We start from the raw sequence: 20138 nt of genomic DNA, 5'->3' as shown, positions 1-20138 counted from the left end.
CAGCTGAGATTCTCCAGACGGGATCACCTCAAAGCCCCGTCTTGTCCTCAGACTGTAGGAATCCAGGCAAAGATCACGCAGGAGAGAGCAACCCACTGTCCTTGCCCTCTGGCAATGCACTGTTTCACCAACCGTTCACTTGGAGTGGGATTTCCAAGTGCGACGCCGAATGACGTCTCAATGCCCCTTCAGCCTCTCATTCCACAGGGTTTGTTGGAAAATCTCAGCTGGAAAGAACCACGAATGTCTCTCCACAGAAGAGGACAGATATTAATGAATACGCTGGAGTGTTTAACTAGCACGGCCTTTGGTGGTGTTCGTTAGCTAACGAGTCACTCTATGCACAGAAATTCCCCCAGCTACTCTACATATGTTCATTCCTACTCAGTGGAAACTTATTGGGTGTTAAACGGAGGAACGATGAGGAACAGGTCGGACTCCACTGGAAGTCGAGAATTCTCCACCCATTGACCTCACACAGGTCTTAGGCCTGGAGCCGTAGTCAGGGTATTTCTCACTGTGCAGTGGGAAAGGTGCCAAAGCCACCAAATTGCCATTCATCCTTTGTCAGCACCGAGACAGCAGCAAAAGCCCCTGGATCCATCTCAGTAAAGCCCAGGGGAACATTCCCAGCCCTTGAGCCAACCCGTCTGCAGTAACTGGGTAATCTGGGATTTCCACACACAACAAACTATTTCAGTGGACTAAACTTTGCCATCCCTCATGTATCCCATGGGGGGTGGATGGGTTTAATGAGGCCCTCTGGGAATTAATTAACAGCAACATTAATTGTGTCATGTCCCCTGAAAACAGAGCAAGTTGCAGTGAGTTTTCATTGGGACACAACACAATTAATGTTGCTGTTAATTAATTCCCAGAGGGCCTCATTAAAACCATCCACCCCCATGGGATACATGGGACAAACTCCCTGGTTTAACTCCCCTCTTTGCAGGGCGGTGACACCATGGCTGGGCCTGACCCAACATGTTCCAAAACATCTGGTGTCTGACTCTCCGTTGCTTTTCTGTAGTTCCATGTGGATGTGCTCAGGTACCTCTGGTCGTTCCAGGGACGGGGATGTGCATTGAATCACGTGGGAAAGGATTTTTGTGGAGCAACCCACTCACCTCACCTAACGTCCTGCTACAACGCCCTGGTTGCACAGGAGAACAAAGGAGGCCGAAGCTGCTAAAGTTTATCCCCATCACTCATTAAACCTCCTCCACTGACTTCTCTTCCTCTGAAATAAAGAAAAGCCAAACCACCTTGCCCCTTGTCTAACTCCCCCTCCTTCTCTTCCCTGCTGTGTTGAGTGCTGGACGAGGCCGCACCCCCAGAATCTCAGCAGCGGGAGGGAAGCAAAGGCCTTTTCTCCCTGCTCCTCTCCCCCCAGGGTGGGTCCAGATTTCTGGGGGCTCCAAGTGGCTGTTCACGTCCTACCCGAACGCGACACCCTAAAGCTCCTGCTATCCGTCTTCCACACAGTCTGGGCTCCCCGGTCGATCTCATCACCTACAGCCTGAGAATCCAGGCTGAGCGCTGCCCCCATGAGCGCCCCCACCCACCCGCTCTGCCCCGAGGCCGGGCTGCCCGCGCTGCACAGACGCAGGGGGTACAGCTGAGGTCTCTGGCAGCAGCTTCCTTTGGGCCAAGAGCTGCTTTGTGATTCGTATATTTAACTCAAGGGACGAAACATTTTCTGCACAGACCCATCACACTTGTGCAGGGCTCACAGGCTTGGCAGATCCCCACCCCCTTTCTCGTCTGGCACCTGCTGGTTAGACCCCTGGGGGGTGGGGGGGCGGTGGATCACGCAGCATCCTTATCCCCCACCTGAAGAGTCCAGGCTGCAGTGGGGCCAGACCCCACACCAGTGAGGTGAGCCGGGGGCAGGCCCATCTCCAGGGGGCAGCAGAACTGAGGCCATCCCAGGTCCCCCAGCCCAGCTCCGAGGGAGAGCGGTTGGCCCCAGCCGCGTGGTGCTCCAGGGGGTAGCCAGCCCCAGCGTCAGGAGGAGGGATGGAGCGCAAGGCAGGGAGGGGCTGCCATGGGGCCAGCCCCAGCCGTCACAGCCCTCCCCAGAGGTGGGGCTTGCTGGAGTGGCAACCGCTCCCCACTCAGGAGTTCTGGGGAGCTCATGGCTGCGCCCCAGCCCTGCCCCCATGGCCGCGACCCCAGAGGTGATGGCATTGCTGCCCCTCCCCCCTTTCCCTGGGTCCAGGCTCAGGCCATTACCCAGCCCCTGTCACTCCCCCTCCCCCAGATCTGTGGGCAGCTCCCCTGGAGCCTTTGGTTCACCTCTGGGCTGGGCCCATGTCCCACCCACCCTGGGCCTGTGGCCTGAGTTAGCTCACCCAGCATCACCTCACCCCCCTGGGGCTGGGACTGCAGCTGGCCATCGCGCCTCTTCCTGGCTCACCCCTCAGCCATGCCCAGCACCACGGCCCGAGCCCGGCCCTCACAATCCCCTGCCCGACTACAGAGCCAGGGCCACCCCCTCAACCCAGAGCTGAAGCTGTTCACCCCGGAGCTGGGTCAGTCCCACGGCTCACAATGGGGTGGGGCCCATCCATTGGCTTGGTCCTGCCCCCATATTGCCCCCCTCTCCCCACCAGAGTTGGGGCCAGGGCTGGAAAAGGCGCCCCAGGGCTTACCCTTGGCCCTGGGCAGAGCACCACAGCCCAGCCCTGACCCCATGTTCTCCCCATCTGGACCTCTGGCTGGAGCCGGGCATCCAAAACCTGGGGCTGAGGTTCCCCACCCCTGCACTTCAAACTGGGGACCGGCCCACCCCTCCCACCAACAAGCCCACCCTACCCACAAACTGTGAACAGGCCCCTCCCTTCCAAGAGGTCAGGGTGGAGCTGCAGACGACAGCCTGGCCCAGCCCTTCTCCCCAGGAACTGCAGCACTGACCCCATTCCAAGGACATTCCAGGTCCCAGCGGCACAGCCCTGACCCCACCCCACATGGACCAGCTCACCCTCCTCCCCTGATCTCCAGGGATGCCAGTTCCATCCTCTTCCTGCACCCACTGCAGTCTGGCAGCCCAAGAGTGCCTCCCCCTGCGCACCCGCCTGCCGCTGGAGACACTGAGGCCCCACATCTGAGGCAATCTGACCCGTTGGAGCTGGTGCAGTTTCCATGACCCCCTTGTAAATAAAGACACGGCTCCTTGTCACAAAACATCTGTTTATTGAGTGGTGGGGGCAGCAGGGCAGGGGCAGGGTAAGGAGCGGTGTAGCTGAACCCCCAGTGGGGAGGCCCAGCGGAGTGTGTCACTGCTCACACAGGGTGAAGCTCCCCCTCAGGGCTTCCGGGATGTGCATGACCCCTTGATGGACCTCACAGATGGCCGCCGTGCACAGCTGCCCACAGATCCTGGCTAGGTGCTAAGCCCGGGCCTCCCACACAGGCCAGGAGGCCTCAACCTTCCCTCCAGTCACACAAGTCCTGCAGCACACAGCATGCAGACACCACCTGTGGGAGGCAGCACTCCCTGAGGTGCAGGTGTTTGAGGAGACGTGGGAAACATCCCTTCAGGTGGCCGAAGGCTCCTCGACAGCCGTATGGGCTCTGACCAGCCTGGTATTGAACTTCTGCAGTGAGGGGTCAAGGTGGTCTGTATTGGGCTTCATGAGCCTTGGCAGCAGAGGTGGGTCATGTTCGCACACCAGGCAGATGGACGTGTCTATATCCCTGACCCTGATGGAGCCAGCAGGGAAGAAGATCCCACCATGCAGCTTCTGGAACAGGCTGGAGCTCCTGAAGATGTGGCATCACGTGCCTTCCCCAACCCCCTGAAATTTAGGTGGTCAGTGGTCAGTGGTCATGGCCTGCAGGGCTCCCTCCCCAGAAGTATCTTTTGCACCTGGTGTAGCTGAACGCTTGGTGGTCTGGGGCATGGATGGGGACGTGTGTCTGTCAGTAAAACCCCCACACAGCTGGGGAAGCCCAGAACACCACATCCCCCACTGATGGCGTCCACATCTGCCAAGGCGGGTGACTCTGTGCAGCAGGTTGCTGTTTATGGCCCTGACCACCTGCAGGTGGAGGGATGAGGCAGGACTCACCAGGGTACCAGGGCACCTGCCAGTCCCCTGACATTCACCCCCTCCCCCTTCAATAGGTCAGCCCCCCACACTCACCCCCAGGTCTTGCTGGGCTTAGCAGGGGCAAGATGGAGGGAGCCCCACCCCGCAGCAGGGGCTGGTATCACCACCCCCAGTTCTGCAGGGACGCCCATCCCATATCTGCCCTGTTGTGTGCTGGTGGCCTGGGAGCACCCTACCCACATGAGCTGTACCCCAACGGTCAACTTCCCCACACCAAACTGGCTCTCCATGCACCGGTAGCTGTCTGCCATGGTGAGCTTCCCAGGGCGATGGCGACCCACTTCTGGATGGGGATGGCGACCTCAGGGGTGTGTCCCATCGCTATAGGGAGGAGTGAGCCATTTGCAGAGCTTGGGGAAGGAGGCTTTCATCCTCTGGTTCACCTCTGGGCTGGGCCCATGGCCCACCCACCCTGGGCCTGTGGCCTGAGTTACCCCACCCAGCATCACCTCACCCCCCTGGAGCTGGGACTGCAGCTGGCCATCACGCCTCTCTCTGGAAGTTGTGAAGCCGCTGCTGGTGTCCCCAGCACTCCAGGGTGACTTGGTGCCCCAGCACGCACTGGTGTCTGGATGCCATCGGCGGCAGGCTATGGGGTCTGCTCCCTGGTGGGCAGCTTCAAACTGGTGTTTCGGCTCCCGCAGCTCCCTGGATAGGGTCTGACACACCGGCACAGGGCGAAGTGGGTCTTTGCCCACGAAAGCTCATGCTGATCCATTCCTGTTCGTCTGTGAGGTGCCACAGGACCCCTCGCTGCTTTTGCAGATCCAGACTAACACGGCTGCCCCTCTGACACCTGACAGGCACAAGGCGGGTTTGCTGCGGGGCGTGGGAGTCAGCCTGGGGAAAGTGCTCCCTGGCCCAGCACAGTAGTGGCAGACGGTGGAGCCCAGCCGGGGACGGCTCTGGCTCTGTGGCACAGAGTGATGTGTTGTCCTGGGGCAGGGCACCCGGAGCCCTCACTGGCGATGTTTTCGTGTGCCTGGGAGAGGTGGGCAAGCGAGCAGGGAAAGCTGAGGCCGGTCTGCCCAGGGGGGTCCTTTTAAGCATGAGCCACAGATGGTCCCAAGCAGCAGCCATGGGAAGAAACTGCTGCCTCAAGGCCCTGCCTGAACTGCTTCCGGGTGGCCTTAACCGCGAGTTCGCGTCCAGTAGGTGTGGGCGCTGCCTTCCCAAAGGGAAACGTGTGGGCGTGGGATTGCCACAGGAGAGATTTGCAAACAGCCAGTTCGGACTAGGGCTGCAGAGTAGCCGCAGCCAATCCCCTTACGCCTCACAAGGGCAATTCCCCCACCTTTCAGATCCGCAGGAATGGCCCCATCCCACTTCACACGACTGACGTCCTCCACTGGGCCTGTTAGGGACAAGAGACTCCCACCATGTTCACCTCCTTCCCCTCCGCTGCCTCCCCACAGCAGCCCTGGGTTTGTGCTGTCCGCTGCAAAGCTGAAACGCTGAACAAGTGGGTCTTACCGACCCCAGCTCATTCTCTGACCCACAACACTGCTGGTGTGTGAGGTGCCACAGGGCGGCTTGTGTTTTGTGAAGCTGCCGACTCACACACTGGAGACCCACCAGAGAAGCCGCTTTTGGTCTTGTTCTCTCGAAGGGTTTATTCAGGATAATGAGCCTTTCAGGAACATGATGGGCCTTAGAAAAACTTCTATCCCCTGGGGGAGCCTTCCAGGGAACTCCCCAGAGCCTGTAAATAACAGCAGCTGGGAGTCTCCAAGGGCGGGTGAGGAGATCCCAGAACTCTGGGCGCCGTGTTAGGAAATCGGTGTTTTTCCCCCCACCGCTCTGAGAATCAAGAGTGGAAACAAAGCGTTCCTGCCCTGCGCTGAAGCTCTAAAAGGGAGGGACTCAGCTCCTCAGCTCCTCTTCACAGCCCACACGAGAGCACTGCTGGAAAGAGCTGAGAAAAACGGCTTGACTGGGGGAAGGGCTGGACCTGACTAACGGGACTTCAGCCTGTCTGTGGGCACCTGAGAAACCCAAACCGCAAACCAACTGCAGCTTGTGCCTCGGGATTCTGCCAGTTCCTCGGTATCAGCAGTCAGGGTGAGAACCGGCCAATCCCTAATCCATCTAACCAGGGCGTTCTGCTGGGTGTCTCGTCTCGTGGGTTTGCCAAAACACAAAGCAGTCAGGTAGCACTTTAAAGACTTGCAAAATAATTAATGAGGTGAGCTTTCGTGGGACAGACCCACTTCTTCAGCCCACAGCCAGACCAGAACAGACTCAACGTGTAAGGCACAGTGACCCAAAAACAGTAATCAAGGAGGAGAAATCAGAAAAAAAATGATCAAGGTGAGCAAATCAGAGAGTGGAGGGGGTGGGGGGAAGGTCAAGAATTAGATTAAGCCAAATATGCAGACAAGCCCCTGTAGTGACTCAGAAAATTCCCATCCCAGTTCAAACCACATGTTAATGTGCCGAATGTGAATATAAAAGCCAGCTCGGCTGCTCCCCTTTGAGTAGCGCTGCGAAAGCTTTTTTTCAGTGACACACATACCTTGAGGTCATTGACAGAATGCCCCATTCCATTAAAATGTTGACTAACTGGTTTGTGGATCTGGAGTGTTTTCATGTCTGTTTTGTGCCCACTAACCCTTTGCCTAAGGGAGTTAGAAGTCTGGCCAATGTGTACAGCATCTGGGCATTGTTGGCACCTAATTAACTATTTTGCTCATCTTTAAAGCGCGACCTGACAGCTTTTTGTTTTGATACTGTATAGACGAGCAGGGCTCCCTCATTGTTACTATGCCCGTGTGCCTTTCCAGGGACTAGCGAGGGCAGAATCCTGGCCTGGTTACACCCCTGTGGCTGTTCCTCTGCACACGGAGGCAGAGGCAAAGCTGGTTGTGATGAAGTGGGGGATACCTGTGTGTGTGTGAGTGGCTCACAGAGGGTGTGGGGCTCCTGCTGAGGGTAACCTTGACGACCAGGTAACACCTTTGTACTGCAGACAAAGGAGGAGGTGGAGCCTGAGGGGTTTGAATTGGAACTGGGAGTTGGAAGCAGTGAGTCTGGGCTGAGGGAGAGAGAGAACAAGGAGGGGGCCAGGCCCCATCTCTGGGGGCCCCTCGGGGCCTCCTCTCCCCAACATGAATTGGACTGGCTGTCCCTGCCTGCTGCACTGACTCCTCTGTACGATGCTGTGTCCTGTCGGCTAATAAACCCGCTGTTCTCCTGCTAAGTGAAAGACTCTCCTGCCTGCGGACAGGGTGCAGAGCCTGGGGGACCCCAGAACCCCATCACACTGGTGTCAGAAGTGGGATGTTCTGCACCCCGAGGATGGAGCATCCAGCAGTAAGTGACCGGGGCCCCGGAAGAAGTGGGGCCTGCGAGACCCAGGTGTGCTGAAGGGCAGTGAGGTGCAGTTCCCCAAGGCGGAGGGGCCTGCGGCCAAACCCAAGCAACTGCGGTCGTGGTCCTCGAGAGGGGGTGTCACACCCGAGGAGGGGTTACTCCTGGGAATCTGTTGGAGTCGGTCCCAGAAGGTGGAGGGGCCAAGAGCCCAACCTCCAGGAACAAGTGACCCCTGAGGAGGCTGACGCTGAATGAGTTCTTCCCAAGACAGGGTGCTCATGGTCCCTGAGAGCGGGTGTCACACTGAAGAAGGGGTTCCGCTGGGAGTCTGTTGGAGTCGGTCCCAGAGGGCGGAGGGGCCTACGGCCTAACCCCGGGCAGCTTGTGACCCGCAAGGAGCCTGGCACACTGAAGGGATTCTTCCAGGAATCGTGGGGTGCAGAGGGCATCAGCCTGAGAGCCTGCAACCACGCTGAGCAACTCCGCTGTGAAGTGGCAGCACCTGGAAACCGAATTGAGATTAAAGAAGCTGGACAAGGCAGCGTGGATGTGCAGTGGCAGAGCTGAGGGTTAAGGAAAATCCTGCAGAGGTGAGCCCGGATTGGGGCAGGGAACCCTGGACTGCCTGGAGCTCTGAACTGAGTGGCCTGCCACAGCTCAAGGAGGGAAGGAGCGATTGCAACCCATCATCTACTAGTGGCCAAGACAGACCTGCGAAAAGTTTTCCAGGCCTGGGCCGAGGAAGGTGCCTGTGTGTCTGTGCAGAAAAGCAGCTGATCCACTGGGAATGGCAAGTTGTCTGTGAGAGAAGCTGCTTCACCTTCTGTGTGTGTGTGGAGACCAGCCGGGGGGCTGGGACAAAGGAGAGAGTGTCTCCCATTGTCTGTCTGTGTTGAACAGCAGCAGCAGCCTGGGGAGAGAGCAGAGCCTGCGTTTGGAAAAGGTGCCAGTGAGGAAACTAGCCCATTGTCTGAGGAGGATTCCCCAGCCTGGGGTGGCTGGAGAAGGATCCACCAGAAAAGAGCATTCCAGGTGTGTCTCTAAATCCACCCATGGGGGCTGGAGCAGAGGGAATGGCTCTGGGATGGGGCAGTGGTATCCCTGCTAAGGACACTGGTCCTTGGTGCAAGAAAAGTGCTTCTGCTTCTGGGGAAGTGAATCCTTTGCCTGAGCCTGTAAGGGCTCAAGATGGAGCCAAGATCCCAAAGCTGGATCTGAGGGCAGCTGAAGCCCAGATGGGAAGTGGGCCTGCCTCTGAGTCTCTCAGGGGGGATGATGCTTTAACTCGGTCTGATCCAGTTAGTATCATCAGGGAATCCCAGAGACCAGACGATTCTGGTACTTGTTCTTTGCCTGATGCTGAGGTGTTACTGGGAGGGGGTGAGAGGACTCTGTCCTACCAGAGTCATCCTCTCGCCAGGACACAAGAACAGACGGGCAATGAAGTTACGCTGACTGATGAAGATAAAGGAGCTGGTAGCAGAAGGGAGGAAAGGGATCCTAACCTTCTGTCCGGTGGTACTGGCTGTCTGCCTGGAGGGGGATTACGTGGGAATCTGCCTAATGGGCCAGAAGTGATCCTGGGCGTAGGTGAAACCCAGGAGCTGGTTGTGGCTCAAGGGAGCAGTGCCCCTGTGGAGCCAGACAGGGGTGAGTTGTTGTTTGGGGGAGCTCTTGAGGAAGAGAATTTCCCTGAAACTTTTCCTGACCCGTCTGTGGGGACTGCAGAAAATGGGAGTGAGGTGAAGGAGAGTGAACAGGAAAGGTGCTTGTCTGTAAGCACCAGAGCAACCCTTTGCCTGGGGAGAAGTTTGTTTCAGCTCCTGATGGCCAGGACCTGCCTGAGTGTGAAACCACTGGCTGTGCTCTGGAAGGGTCCAAAGCAGGCAGTGTAAAAGTTTCTCAGGAATTGGAAGTTGGTGCAAGTAAAGTGAAAACTATCAGGGAATGTGAGCAGCCCTGCGAGAACCAAATAAAACAGCTGCACAGTCAGTCTCTGTAGGATGCAGGAGAGCACCAGCAATTCCCCATCTCCAGATGGTGGAAACACTTATATTCTTATACTGGACTCCACTTCTGATTCCATGGGGAGGCAGTAGTTGGAGGTGGAAGGACAAAGGAGCTTTGGGCCTGGTGGGCCAGTAAGGGATAAACAGGGATTCCTTCATGTGGATTCTGCGTCTGGGACTCACAAAACAACTCTCAGAAAGCAGTTTGGTTTGCAAATTTCCAGACTGGTGGGGGGGGGGCATCTCCCTGAGATCATCAATGGCCCAGCTCTTGTTAGAAGAGAGGGCACAGCCAGAGAGATCAAATTTCCACCCCAGGGGGCAAGAGAGAAGATTAGAACTTGATGGTGCTAAGAAAGGCCTCAGCCATTTATCCCCAAAATACCAGATTCTCAAGGAGGTCACACAAAAGTTGTGGTCTACCAAAGAGCAACGTAAATGTACAGTTGCAATGGGTTTGTTCTGTTACTCACGCTGACTGCTGTAACCAAGGGGTGCTGCTACCAAAAGCTGTAGAATTGTACCATGCACTGAATGTTTAAAAAGAGCCATGTGACATGATGACATTGATGTAGAAGCATAAATTGTATGCTAAAGGAGTCTGTAACTCTGAAATGTCACCATTGTTCCCTGTAACTAGTCTTGCAACCTCTGACATGAGAAGGAACATTCCAAACCTATTGTGTGGCATGGAAGGGGAAACTGAGGCACACAGCCATTGTGGTGGTCTGGCTAAATGCCAAGGATGGAAGCATTTGTACCTTCCGTTACTGGACTGTAACTGAATTCCAGACATTGGCTGGAGCAGCTGTATGGACTGGTGGTCAGATGGGGCAGGACCCAGACCACAAAAGACCTGTTTGATCTGTTGGTGCTGCAGCGAGACCAACCAACCCAAGGGAACTAAAGGAACTTGCCCGGCTGCATCACATGAAAAGGGCCAAGACCAAGCTCCTGACTTGGAGCCTCCCCCAGCAGGACTATGATGTGGAGGTGGTGCACATCGAGGGGAGAACAGAGGGTACAGCCAATGCCCTGTCACAAGGGGAGAGCCCCGAACTTCCCCAGGTCACCAGTTGAATGACCCCGCTCAGTTCGGTCTGGAAGGGGGGAGAGATGTGATGAAGTGGGGGATACCTGTGTGTGTGTGAGTGGCTCACAGAGGGTGGGGGGCTCCTGCTGAGGGTAACCTTGACGACCAGGTAACACCTTTGTACTGCAGACAAAGGAGGAGGTGGAGCCTGAGGGGTTTGAATTGGAACTGGGAGTTGGAAGCAGTGAGTCTGGGCTGAGGGAGAGAGAGAACAAGGAGGGGGCCAGGCCCCATCTCTGGGGGCCCCTCGGGGCCTCCTCTCCCCAACATGAATTGGACTGGCTGTCCCTGCCTGCTGCACTGACTCCTCTGTACGATGCTGTGTCCTGTCGGCTAATAAACCCGCTGTTCTCCTGCTAAGTGAAAGACTCTCCTGCCTGCGGACAGGGTGCAGAGCCTGGGGGACCCCAGAACCCCATCACACTGGTCCCAAGTTCCTGTGGTGTCGGTGCTGCGAGCAGGGCCGGGCGGTGCTGTCGCAGTTCCTCGGCAGGGGCTGGAGCTTGTCCATGCTTGGTTGGTGCCCCGCATGCTCAGAGAATGTGTGTGTAACTGCAGCTGGGTGAGTCCCCCCCGCGCACACACACGTGGTGGAGATGGGCACATGGAGAGAAGGAGGCAGGGTCAGTGCCCCTCTGTTCTGCCACCGGCTCCCCACTGCACACAGGAGGTGCTGGGAGCTGCGGGGCAGGACTCACAGGCTGGGGCCAGGAGCGATGCAGCTGCAGGGACCCTGACAACAAGCCCCTGTGCGGATCCCCTCCTGGGCGTGTAGACGCCCTTCCCTGCTGCGCGGCCAGGCAGCTGTGCAGCTTGGAGGGGACGCAGCCTCATCCCTTGGGAGACGCGGCCCCTCTCCCTTTGCAGTGGGCAGAGGGCGGGGGCCAGTGAGACCCTGCGGCACCACAGTGGAGATTTCAGAGGAGCAGAGGGAGGTGAGGTGCCCCCTGCCAGGCACATGCAAAGGCAGTCGGGTGCCTGTGATTGATGCCTTTAAAACCACAGCCAGTGTCAACAAGCAGCCAGGAGGTTTGTTCCTGCGGCAGTTCCGGGGCTCTTCCCAGCCTGCGTGTGCCCCGAAAGGTGCAGAAATCCAGTGAACTGGGAGATTCACCCCAGAAATGGTTTACTGGAGAGTATTTCAATTTTCCTCTTTCTGTTAAATGGCATTGACACTGGTCCCTTGTCCAGTGTTCCAGCACATCACAGAGTCACAGAATCCCAGGGCTGGAAGGGACCTCAGGAGGTCGTCTAGTCCAGCCCCCTGCTTCAAGCAGGATCAACCCCCCGCCAAGTCATCCCAGCCAGGACCTTGTCCAGCCAGGACTTAAAAACCTCAAGGGATGGAGAACCCACCACCTCTCTCGGCAACACATTCCAATGCTTCACCAACCGCCTGGGGAAGTAGTTTTTCCTAATATCTAACCTACACCTCTCCTGCTTCAGCTTCAGACCATGACCCCTTGTTCTGCCATCTGACACCACTCAGAACAGTTTCTGACCCTGCTCTTTAGAGCTCCCCTTCAGGAATTTGAAGGCTGCTATTAAATCACCCCTAAGTCTTCCCTTCTGTAAACTAAACAAGCCCAAATCCCTCAGCCTCTCCTCATAGGTCTTGTGCTCCAGACCCTAAATCATTTTTGTTGCCCTCCTCTGAAACTGCTCCAGCAAATCCAGATCCACATCCTAGATGTGCTCATCTAATGTGACATGCCCAGAGATTTTGTCTGAGATGAGAAGTTCTCTCTGCGTTGCTTTCCATTGAAATGAGACATTCCTTTTTGCTGTTGCTTTGTCTTGTGGGTGAACAATGGTTCGGTCTCTGGTACGCGCAGTTTGGAAGCAGTTCTTTTCCATGCAAGGGAATGATAACCACGTACCCCAGGGTGAGCAGTAAAGCCCAGCCAGACAAGCAGGAATGCAGAGCTCCATCTCCTGAGACCAGGGAACACGAGGAAGTGTCGTGCAAAGCCTGTGATCTTACCCCAGAGTGTCTGCAGGACGGATGGGGACGAGGGTGCAGCTGGCACGAGGTGATCGATGGGAAAGGTGACACAGCACAGTGACAATGGAGTGATCAGGCTTAGAAAAGGGAAAGAGCTGCTCCCGCATGCGCCACGTCCCAGAGACCATCACTGCTTGTCCAACCCCGCGGGAAGGAAGAGGCAGTTGAACAGTTTATAGCAAAACATGCAAAGGAAGGAGCAACACACGGCTCTCAGATTTAGAGCACACTGGGTCAGACCCAAGGTCCCTCGAGCTCAGTGGCCTGTCTTCCGGCAGTGGCCAGTGCCAGGTGCCCCCCGAGGGAATGAACAGAACAGGTGATCTTCAGGTGACCCATCGCCTGTCACCCATCCCAGTGATGGGCAAACCGTGACGAGGGACAGGACCCCTTTCCAGCCACCACACGTTTCATTGCTTGTCATTTGTTTTCCCAACAAAGACAATTGTCTTTCTTCTCTCTGTTTGCTTCTTTCTGGATTTCTACTTTTTCTGTCGTATAATTATCATGCACCCATGTCAATACTTCATTGCCACTCCCAGTAAAGCCAGAGTTCGCAGGGGCTTTATAAGTCAGCAGATATCGAGGTCAGAAGATAAGGACTTATCCAGAAATATCTAAGGGAAAAAGCAGGGAGATTTCAGACTTCCTGGCTCTGACACCTTTGCTTTAATATTACAGATCGGCTACGTCTCTTTAAACAGGTATCTAGTTTGTTGTTCACAGTGTTCGGAGAAATAGCAATCTCTGTCTCACACACACAGGCACAGTTTCATTCTCTGTCCCTTTGTTTTATTTCCTTCTTCCTCTTTCTCTCTTCCTCTTTCCGCGAGGGGATTTTTTATTTTGTTTTTCTCAAGGCGCATCCTCCCTTTTGGAGAAACACGGCCTCTGATTTCTCTCTGGAGAAAATTTCATTTTGATGTTGTTTCTATGTCTTAGTTTGCGGTTAGATTCTGATCTGAGTTGTGCTTGTGGAAATCAAACGAAGCTGATGCAATTATCGCGCTGCAGCTGTGATCAGCAAGCAGCTCTGACCGACAGACAAACACCCTCAGAGACGGACAAAGTCTCTCCAATACACAGAGCAGGGCGGAGAGCAGCCGGGTGAGACTTCCATACAAACCACAGCCTCTCTAGTCGCACGGGGGTGTCGCTGCTTCATTTGGGAGGTGAAATTCGCGGCTGCAGTTGAGCCAAAGACAAGCTGAGCTCTGGGACAGTGCAGCCCTGGCAGCACTCGTAACACGCTGAGCCCAGTTCTGCAGGAGATCCCAGACACGCGCACAGGTGTCTGTGCCACGATGCTGCCTGCGCTTCTGTGCGAGTCCCTCCTGGCACAGGCGTGTTTGATCTGTCAATAGTTCTCATTACCAAGCCAACGTTTTGGTTCTGTCTTCTCCAGTTCCTGCTCTGGCCCAGGTGTGATAAAGATGTGCGAGAATCCCAGCCCCCCCTCTGTATTTCCAGTGCACGGGAGGCTGGGGGAGCTACAAGGCAGATTTATGTCATTCCATGTGGTTCCAGTGCTCTTGGTCCAACTAGATGGGACGCTCAACCTCCCAATGACACGAGTCTCCCTTGGATTACTGACAGTTTCATTCTTGCAGGGGAGAGACGTTGTGGTGGGAGGTTACAGCCCCTGCAGCCGCACAGCCTGAGCGTGTGCACTCCAGCAGTATTTCATGGTTGTCTTTTTCCAGGTGCATCGAATGGAGAAAATAAAAGGAAGAAATCAAACGCCCATCGCGGAATTCATCATCTTAGGATTCGGGAATGGCCCTGAGCTGCAGCCTCTTGTCTTCCTGCTCTTTCTACTCATCTACGTTGCAACTATGGCTGGGAACAGCCTCATCATCGTGCTAGTTATAGCTGACCACCACCTTCACACCCCCATGTACTACTTCCTGGGGCACTTGTCCTTCCTGGAGGTCTGTTACACCTCCGCCTTCCTGCCTCCGCTGCTGGCCAGTCTCCTGTCTAGGGACAGAACCATCTCTGCCAAGGTTTGCGTCGGGCAATTGGTTATCTATGGTGGCTTGTCAACTACAGAAACCGTGATGCTCTCGGCCATGTCTTACGATCGGTATTTAGCTATATGCCATCCCCTCCGTTACGCTGCTCTGATGAATGGCCGGCTTTGTTGCCAGATAGCGGGAGGGTGCTGGATAAGCAGCTTTCTGCTCTGCGCCATTGCAAACAGTTTCTTCTGGCAATTAACGTTCTGTGGGTCCAAAGAAATAGACCATTTCTTTTGTGATTATTCATCTATGATAAAGCTGTCCTGTGATGACACCAGCACTGTGGAAATGGTGACAGCTGTCGTGGCTGTCATAGGGGTATTTGTGCCCTTTCTGCTCACCCTGACGTCCTACATTTTTATCATTGCCGCCATCCTGAGAATCCCGTCTGCCACCGGGAGGCAAAAGGCCTTTTCCACCTGCTCCTCCCACCTCATCGTGCTGGTCATTTTCTATGTGACTGTGATCACCGTCTTCATGGTTCCAGCAGCCAACACTCCAAAGGTCCTCCACAAAATCTTCTCTGTCTTCTACACCGTCCTGACTCCCTTGCTCAACCCTGTCATCTACTGCCTCAGGAACAAGGAGGTCAAAGGGGCTCTGAGAAGTGTTGTTCTTCAGCTGGCTGCTTCCAGAAACCATTGGTCATGAATGAACGCTTGGAAAGGGGCAAACCCGGTGAGCGTCAGGTGAGCCAATGAGAAGGGGATTGGTTCCTTCTTACCTGAAGCAATCACCTGCTGAATGGTTTTCTTTTGTGTGGCCAGAGGTGGGAGACAGAGACGTTAAAATCCTGAACAGGGCTTGAGGAATCCAGGCCACAAGAAGTTCTGGGCATACAGATATGTAAATAGAAGGGAACTATTACGTCAGACACAATGAGGTTATCTTTTGTATTGGTTGTTATTCATTTATCGCTGTTCTCAGGGTGGGAGAACGTCGTGAGGGAGGCAGACCTCCAGCAAAGGAGGCGATGGAGTGCTTCCTGCAGCCGAGGTGTGAAGAGGTAAAACGCACCCGAGCAGAAGCAGAGGCCACAGTTCAGCTGGAGAAAGCTCAAAGGCAGGATGCTCCAGGGACACCACCTAACCGCCCTGCTCCGAGCTCTGCTCACCACCTCGAGGCATTCCCCAGTTACCAGGTGGGGGATAAAGTACAGGATTTCTTCCTGCATTTTGTGAGGGCCGGCCAGTGGCACAACCTCCCCACCGATGAGCACATGGTAGAATCAAGATCTCAGATCACTGGTCCCTCACTAGGGCTGTGTCTACATTTACATCCCTCTTCTGAAAGAGGTATGCAAATGAAGGAAATAAAAAATGAAAATGAGGTTTGCATTTGCATATAGACCACCTCATTTGCATATCCTTATTTTATGGGAAGAAGGATTCTTTCGAAGATGGGGTTTCCTCTCGAAAGAGCAGTGTCTGCACTGGTCTTCTTCCTTCGAAAGAAGCTGTTTTGAACTAAGAATATGCAAATGAGATGTCACATATGCAAATTTGTATCTCATTTGCATTTCAATTAACCTCATTTGCATGTCTCTTTCAAAAGCGGAATGCAATTGCAGACACAGCTGAGGAGCGGCAGCTGGCATGTCTGACGATGCCATAAATGATTATGAACGGCTGAAGCAAGAGGCCAGACGGGTGATGGGTCTCACTCCCAAGCAGGCCCATTGCTGTTTCACAGCCCTCAGGTAGCAGCAGAACTTGATGTTTCCCAGACACGCCCACACGGCGGCTCAGAGCCGGAGAACGTGGATCTCCGGAGAGAAGACTGACACCTGCACACGTTGCCCCTCCCAGTGCAGATGGACCAGTTCCTAAAGGGTGTCCCTGGACATATTAGCGTGTACATCCCAGATGGGAACCCCAGTACCAGAGAGAGGTGGGAGTGCGCAGGGCCAGATGGGGGGACCAGGGGCAAAACCAGAACTGACAGCACTTAATGGGGGAACCAGAAGGGGCGTCCAGAGAGAGTGTCTCAAAACTGGGAGAATCCAAGAACCTACATCGCAAGGAAGGGCCCGATCCACCTCAAAGGAGGCCGAGGACGTTCCCTCACCCCCCCAACCCCATTCTCTCACAGCCCACCTCGCTCCAGTGATAGACCAGTCCGGCTGGAATCCCTACAGAACTGGGGTGTGGAGGTGCCTCCAGGGACACTTCCATTCCCTCCTCCGCCACTTGGACCTTGGGGAGCACAAAACCCGGCTCATCATGGCAGCATGCTGTGTGTTGGACAGTGTGTGTGAGACAAAGGGGGATTTCTTTCTGCCCTTGTGGGAGTCCGAGTCTGAATGGCTGGGCCAGGCCAACCAGCAGCCATGCACCATGGGGGCTGCATGCATTGGCGAGGCCGTGACCAAGAGCTTCACCCCAGGGGAACACCGACTCTGTCCACTGGGCTGCCCCAATGGGGGTGTCAGCAGCACCCATCCCTACCATTCCTCCCAGCTTGGCACCCCCACCCCACAAACACGACACGGCGTGGGCTGGTTTACAAGGGGAGGCTTCTGTGTGGATGGAGACAACTGTGGGGTTTAATGGAATAATTCTTCTGCTGGTCCAGCTGCAGCTACGCCTGGAGTTGGGCTGATCTAACCGTGACCCTCAGGACATGAAGTTTTTCACACCCCTCACTGGCGGGATCTCCTCCCAGTGCAGACTGGCCCTGCAGGGCAGACACAGCCGATGCACCCAGCCAGGTGATTGGTTGTGAGACACTTCCACACCTCTGGAGTTCAGACTGAGCAGTGGGTTGGCCTCAGGGGGCAGGGCCATTGTACAAAGGGGAACTACAGAAGAGGGGCTCACCAGCATGCGTGGCCGCTTACGGCCTCTCCTCTGTCGCTCAAGGATGTGCAACACAGGGCTGTTACCTGTCCACTCTTCGTATGTCCTGGCCTCCAGCCAGGAGAGTCTTTCCCATCGCTGGGGAGGTAAAACAAAGAGTAGAACAGAGCAGAGATTGTTCTGCCCTCCATGGGCCGGAGCTTAACTAGCTCTACGTCCCTTCTCTCACGCGCTGGGAGAATCACTCCCTCACCTACCAGAGCAGCTTCCACCTCGGCCTTTTTATGTCCTGGCAGAGGCCCACCTCCTCCAAAGTCACTGGCCCTCCGGGACGTTCCCTGGAATCCTTCTCCTCCAGGCAAGACTCAGGAATCTCTTCAGCCCCGATTCAACCTCCAGGGACAATCCCAGTGTAGAACCTCCCTCAGGAAACTTCCTTGTTCCTGGCATCTCTGATGGAGCTTCCATCTCAGGAGACCAGGCCAAGTCCCATTCGACCTCGACCTCTCCCTCCCTGCGAGATACGATCAGCAATTCTAGCCACTCACGCACTGTCCCACGAGAGCTCATCACCTAATAAATTATTCTGTTAGTCTTTAAAGTGCAACACGACTGCTGGTTTGTTTTGGTAGAATACAGACTAACAGGGCCTCCTCTCTCTCACTATTCTTCCTTCCTCCTGTCCTGAGGGGCTTCTTTTGTATTATCCCATCCGCCCACCCACCCGCCACAGGAGCTCAGCTTTAATGTAGCCAGCTACACCCTCCCGGGACCTCCAGGTGTATTAATTGGGCTCTCCAGCACCTTTGAAGGGATTGTGTGATTTATTCAGCCCATCGGGCAAGTGTTCCCTCTGAATGCAGGATCACCACAGTTTAATGACCCGGTGTCACTAGCCCTGCACTGCCCTGGCTTGGAATGTAAGTCCCAGGTGGAGGCAAAGAGACACCAGAAGGACCCAGACCAACTCCACAATCAAACTCACTGACTCGTGCACCTGATGAAGTGGGTCTTTGCCCACCAAAGCTTATGCTCCAAAATATCTGTTAGTCTATAAGGTGCCTCAGGATTTCTTGTTGCTCTCGGAGATACAGAGTAACACGGCTCCCTCTGTGATACAATCAAACTGAAGTTTTCATTCTGGTGTGGGCAAGCATGGACAATCCCTCGTGTCCATCCAGCGAGCCGAGCAGGGACTATGGAACTATAAGAACTGTAAAATCTAGTGACATGAATGGGGAGCGAGAGGTCGGTGATTTGAGCCCTGGCCTGCTAAACCCAGGGGTGTGAGCTCAGTCCTTGAGGGGCTGTCCCGGGCTATGGGGCAGAAGAAGAAAGACTGGCCCGTGGTCTGGCTCGGAGGGCAGGGACCAGACTCCATGGCCTCCACAGGCCCCTTCCAGCGCTGTGAGATGTGTATCTCCGTGTGTGAAGTCACATATAAGGCTTTTCTGAACACCCTGGGGTCACCACACTGAGAAGAGGGGAGTTACACCCGGGAACAGCTTGGCCCATGCCAGTGAAAACTCACTGCAACTCACGAGCTGCAGTATCAGGTGACATGACACAGCTAACGCTGCTTTTACCGGATACCCACAGGGTCCAGCTCCGAGCAGCCCATCCCCTGGGGGTACATGGGGGACGATAAAGTTTAGAGTCCACCGAAATACTCGTGTGTGTTCAAGTCCCCGATTCCCCAGTGGTTGCGACTGTCTAAATGCTGATAAAACACGAGTGGCCCTTTGGCAGCTTTGGCACTTTCCCTGGGCCGGGCAGGGGAGCTCTGCCCCATCTCCATGCCCAGCTCAGGCTGCTGCTCAGCCCCAGAGCGCCCCACAGCAGGGGACCAGGCCAGGGCCCCATGGCCCTTGTCATTAGGCTGTGGCCCAGTCCCAGGCTCCTCACCCCCACCCCCACCCCCACCCCCGCCCCTGGAATTCAGAGCACAGCCCAGCCCTGGCCCCCTGCAAGGTCCCACCCTGGTCCCCCAGCTCTCCCTCAGCTGGGCTCACGCCCCCAGCCCCGGGCTGAGTGCAGAGTCAGCCCCCCCGGCTCCTCCTTATTCCCCTGGAAGCTGGGGCCAGGCCTGGCCAGCACATCACCCCAGCCCCCATATCCTCTCCCAGGCGCACCCCAGGTTGGGCCCAGCACCACAGCCCAGCCCCGGCCCCTGTGGTCCTTTCAACCTCTCACAAGACCTGGGGCCGGGTCCCCTCCTCACCTCATCCCGACTCATATTTTAACCACGTCAGCAATTGCGATTAATTGTCAAACAAATAATTCTGCCACGAGATGAGGGAGGGAGACGTCGGGATGGGAATTCGTTTCCACGTTGGGCACATTTCCCCTGGGGCTGAACAAAGCTCTCAGCTCTGGGACGTGTTACCAGGGCCATTTCCCAGCTTTGATACTGGCAGGAACGGCCCCGTCCCACCTCTCTGAATTCACCTCTTCTCCTGGGCCCCTGAGTGACAGGTGTCTCCCTCTGCTTCCCCTCCTCCTCCCACTGCCCACAGCCTGGGCCTGGCTGTCTGCCCCGGAGCTGACAGGCTGAAGAAGTGGGTCTGACCCAGGAAAGCTCATTATGCAAATCAGGAACACGGCCAGTCTGTCGGATGCTCCAGGCCAGCTGGTTTCCTGGGAGGCTGCAGCCCAGCCCAGCCCAGCCCAGCTCCCCTGCTCAGGCCCACAAGGGAGGATGTTGTGTTTTGACAGCTCATTAGGAAGGAGCCATTCAGGGTAAAGAGCCTTTGGGAACACGATGGGCCTGAGAAACACTTGTACC

The 20138-nt window shown here is 55.7% G+C and overlaps 1 protein-coding gene across 1 annotated transcript; it reads left to right on the top strand.

Annotated features, from left to right (window-relative positions):
• The first annotated feature begins 14246 nt into the window (after window positions 1-14246).
• Window positions 14247-15206, top strand: LOC142004978 (olfactory receptor 2G6-like). The gene has a single exon (XM_074982652.1). The coding sequence runs from the start codon at window positions 14247-14249 to the stop codon at window positions 15204-15206; it is 960 nt and encodes a 319-aa protein (XP_074838753.1).
• The last annotated feature ends 4932 nt before the right edge of the window (window positions 15207-20138 follow it).

This window comes from Carettochelys insculpta, chromosome 32, assembly GCF_033958435.1.
Source record: "Carettochelys insculpta isolate YL-2023 chromosome 32, ASM3395843v1, whole genome shotgun sequence".
Lineage (NCBI taxonomy): Eukaryota > Metazoa > Chordata > Testudines > Carettochelyidae > Carettochelys > Carettochelys insculpta.
Note: the sequence above shows the minus strand (reverse complement) of the source record. Positions and strands in the feature narration are given on the sequence as shown.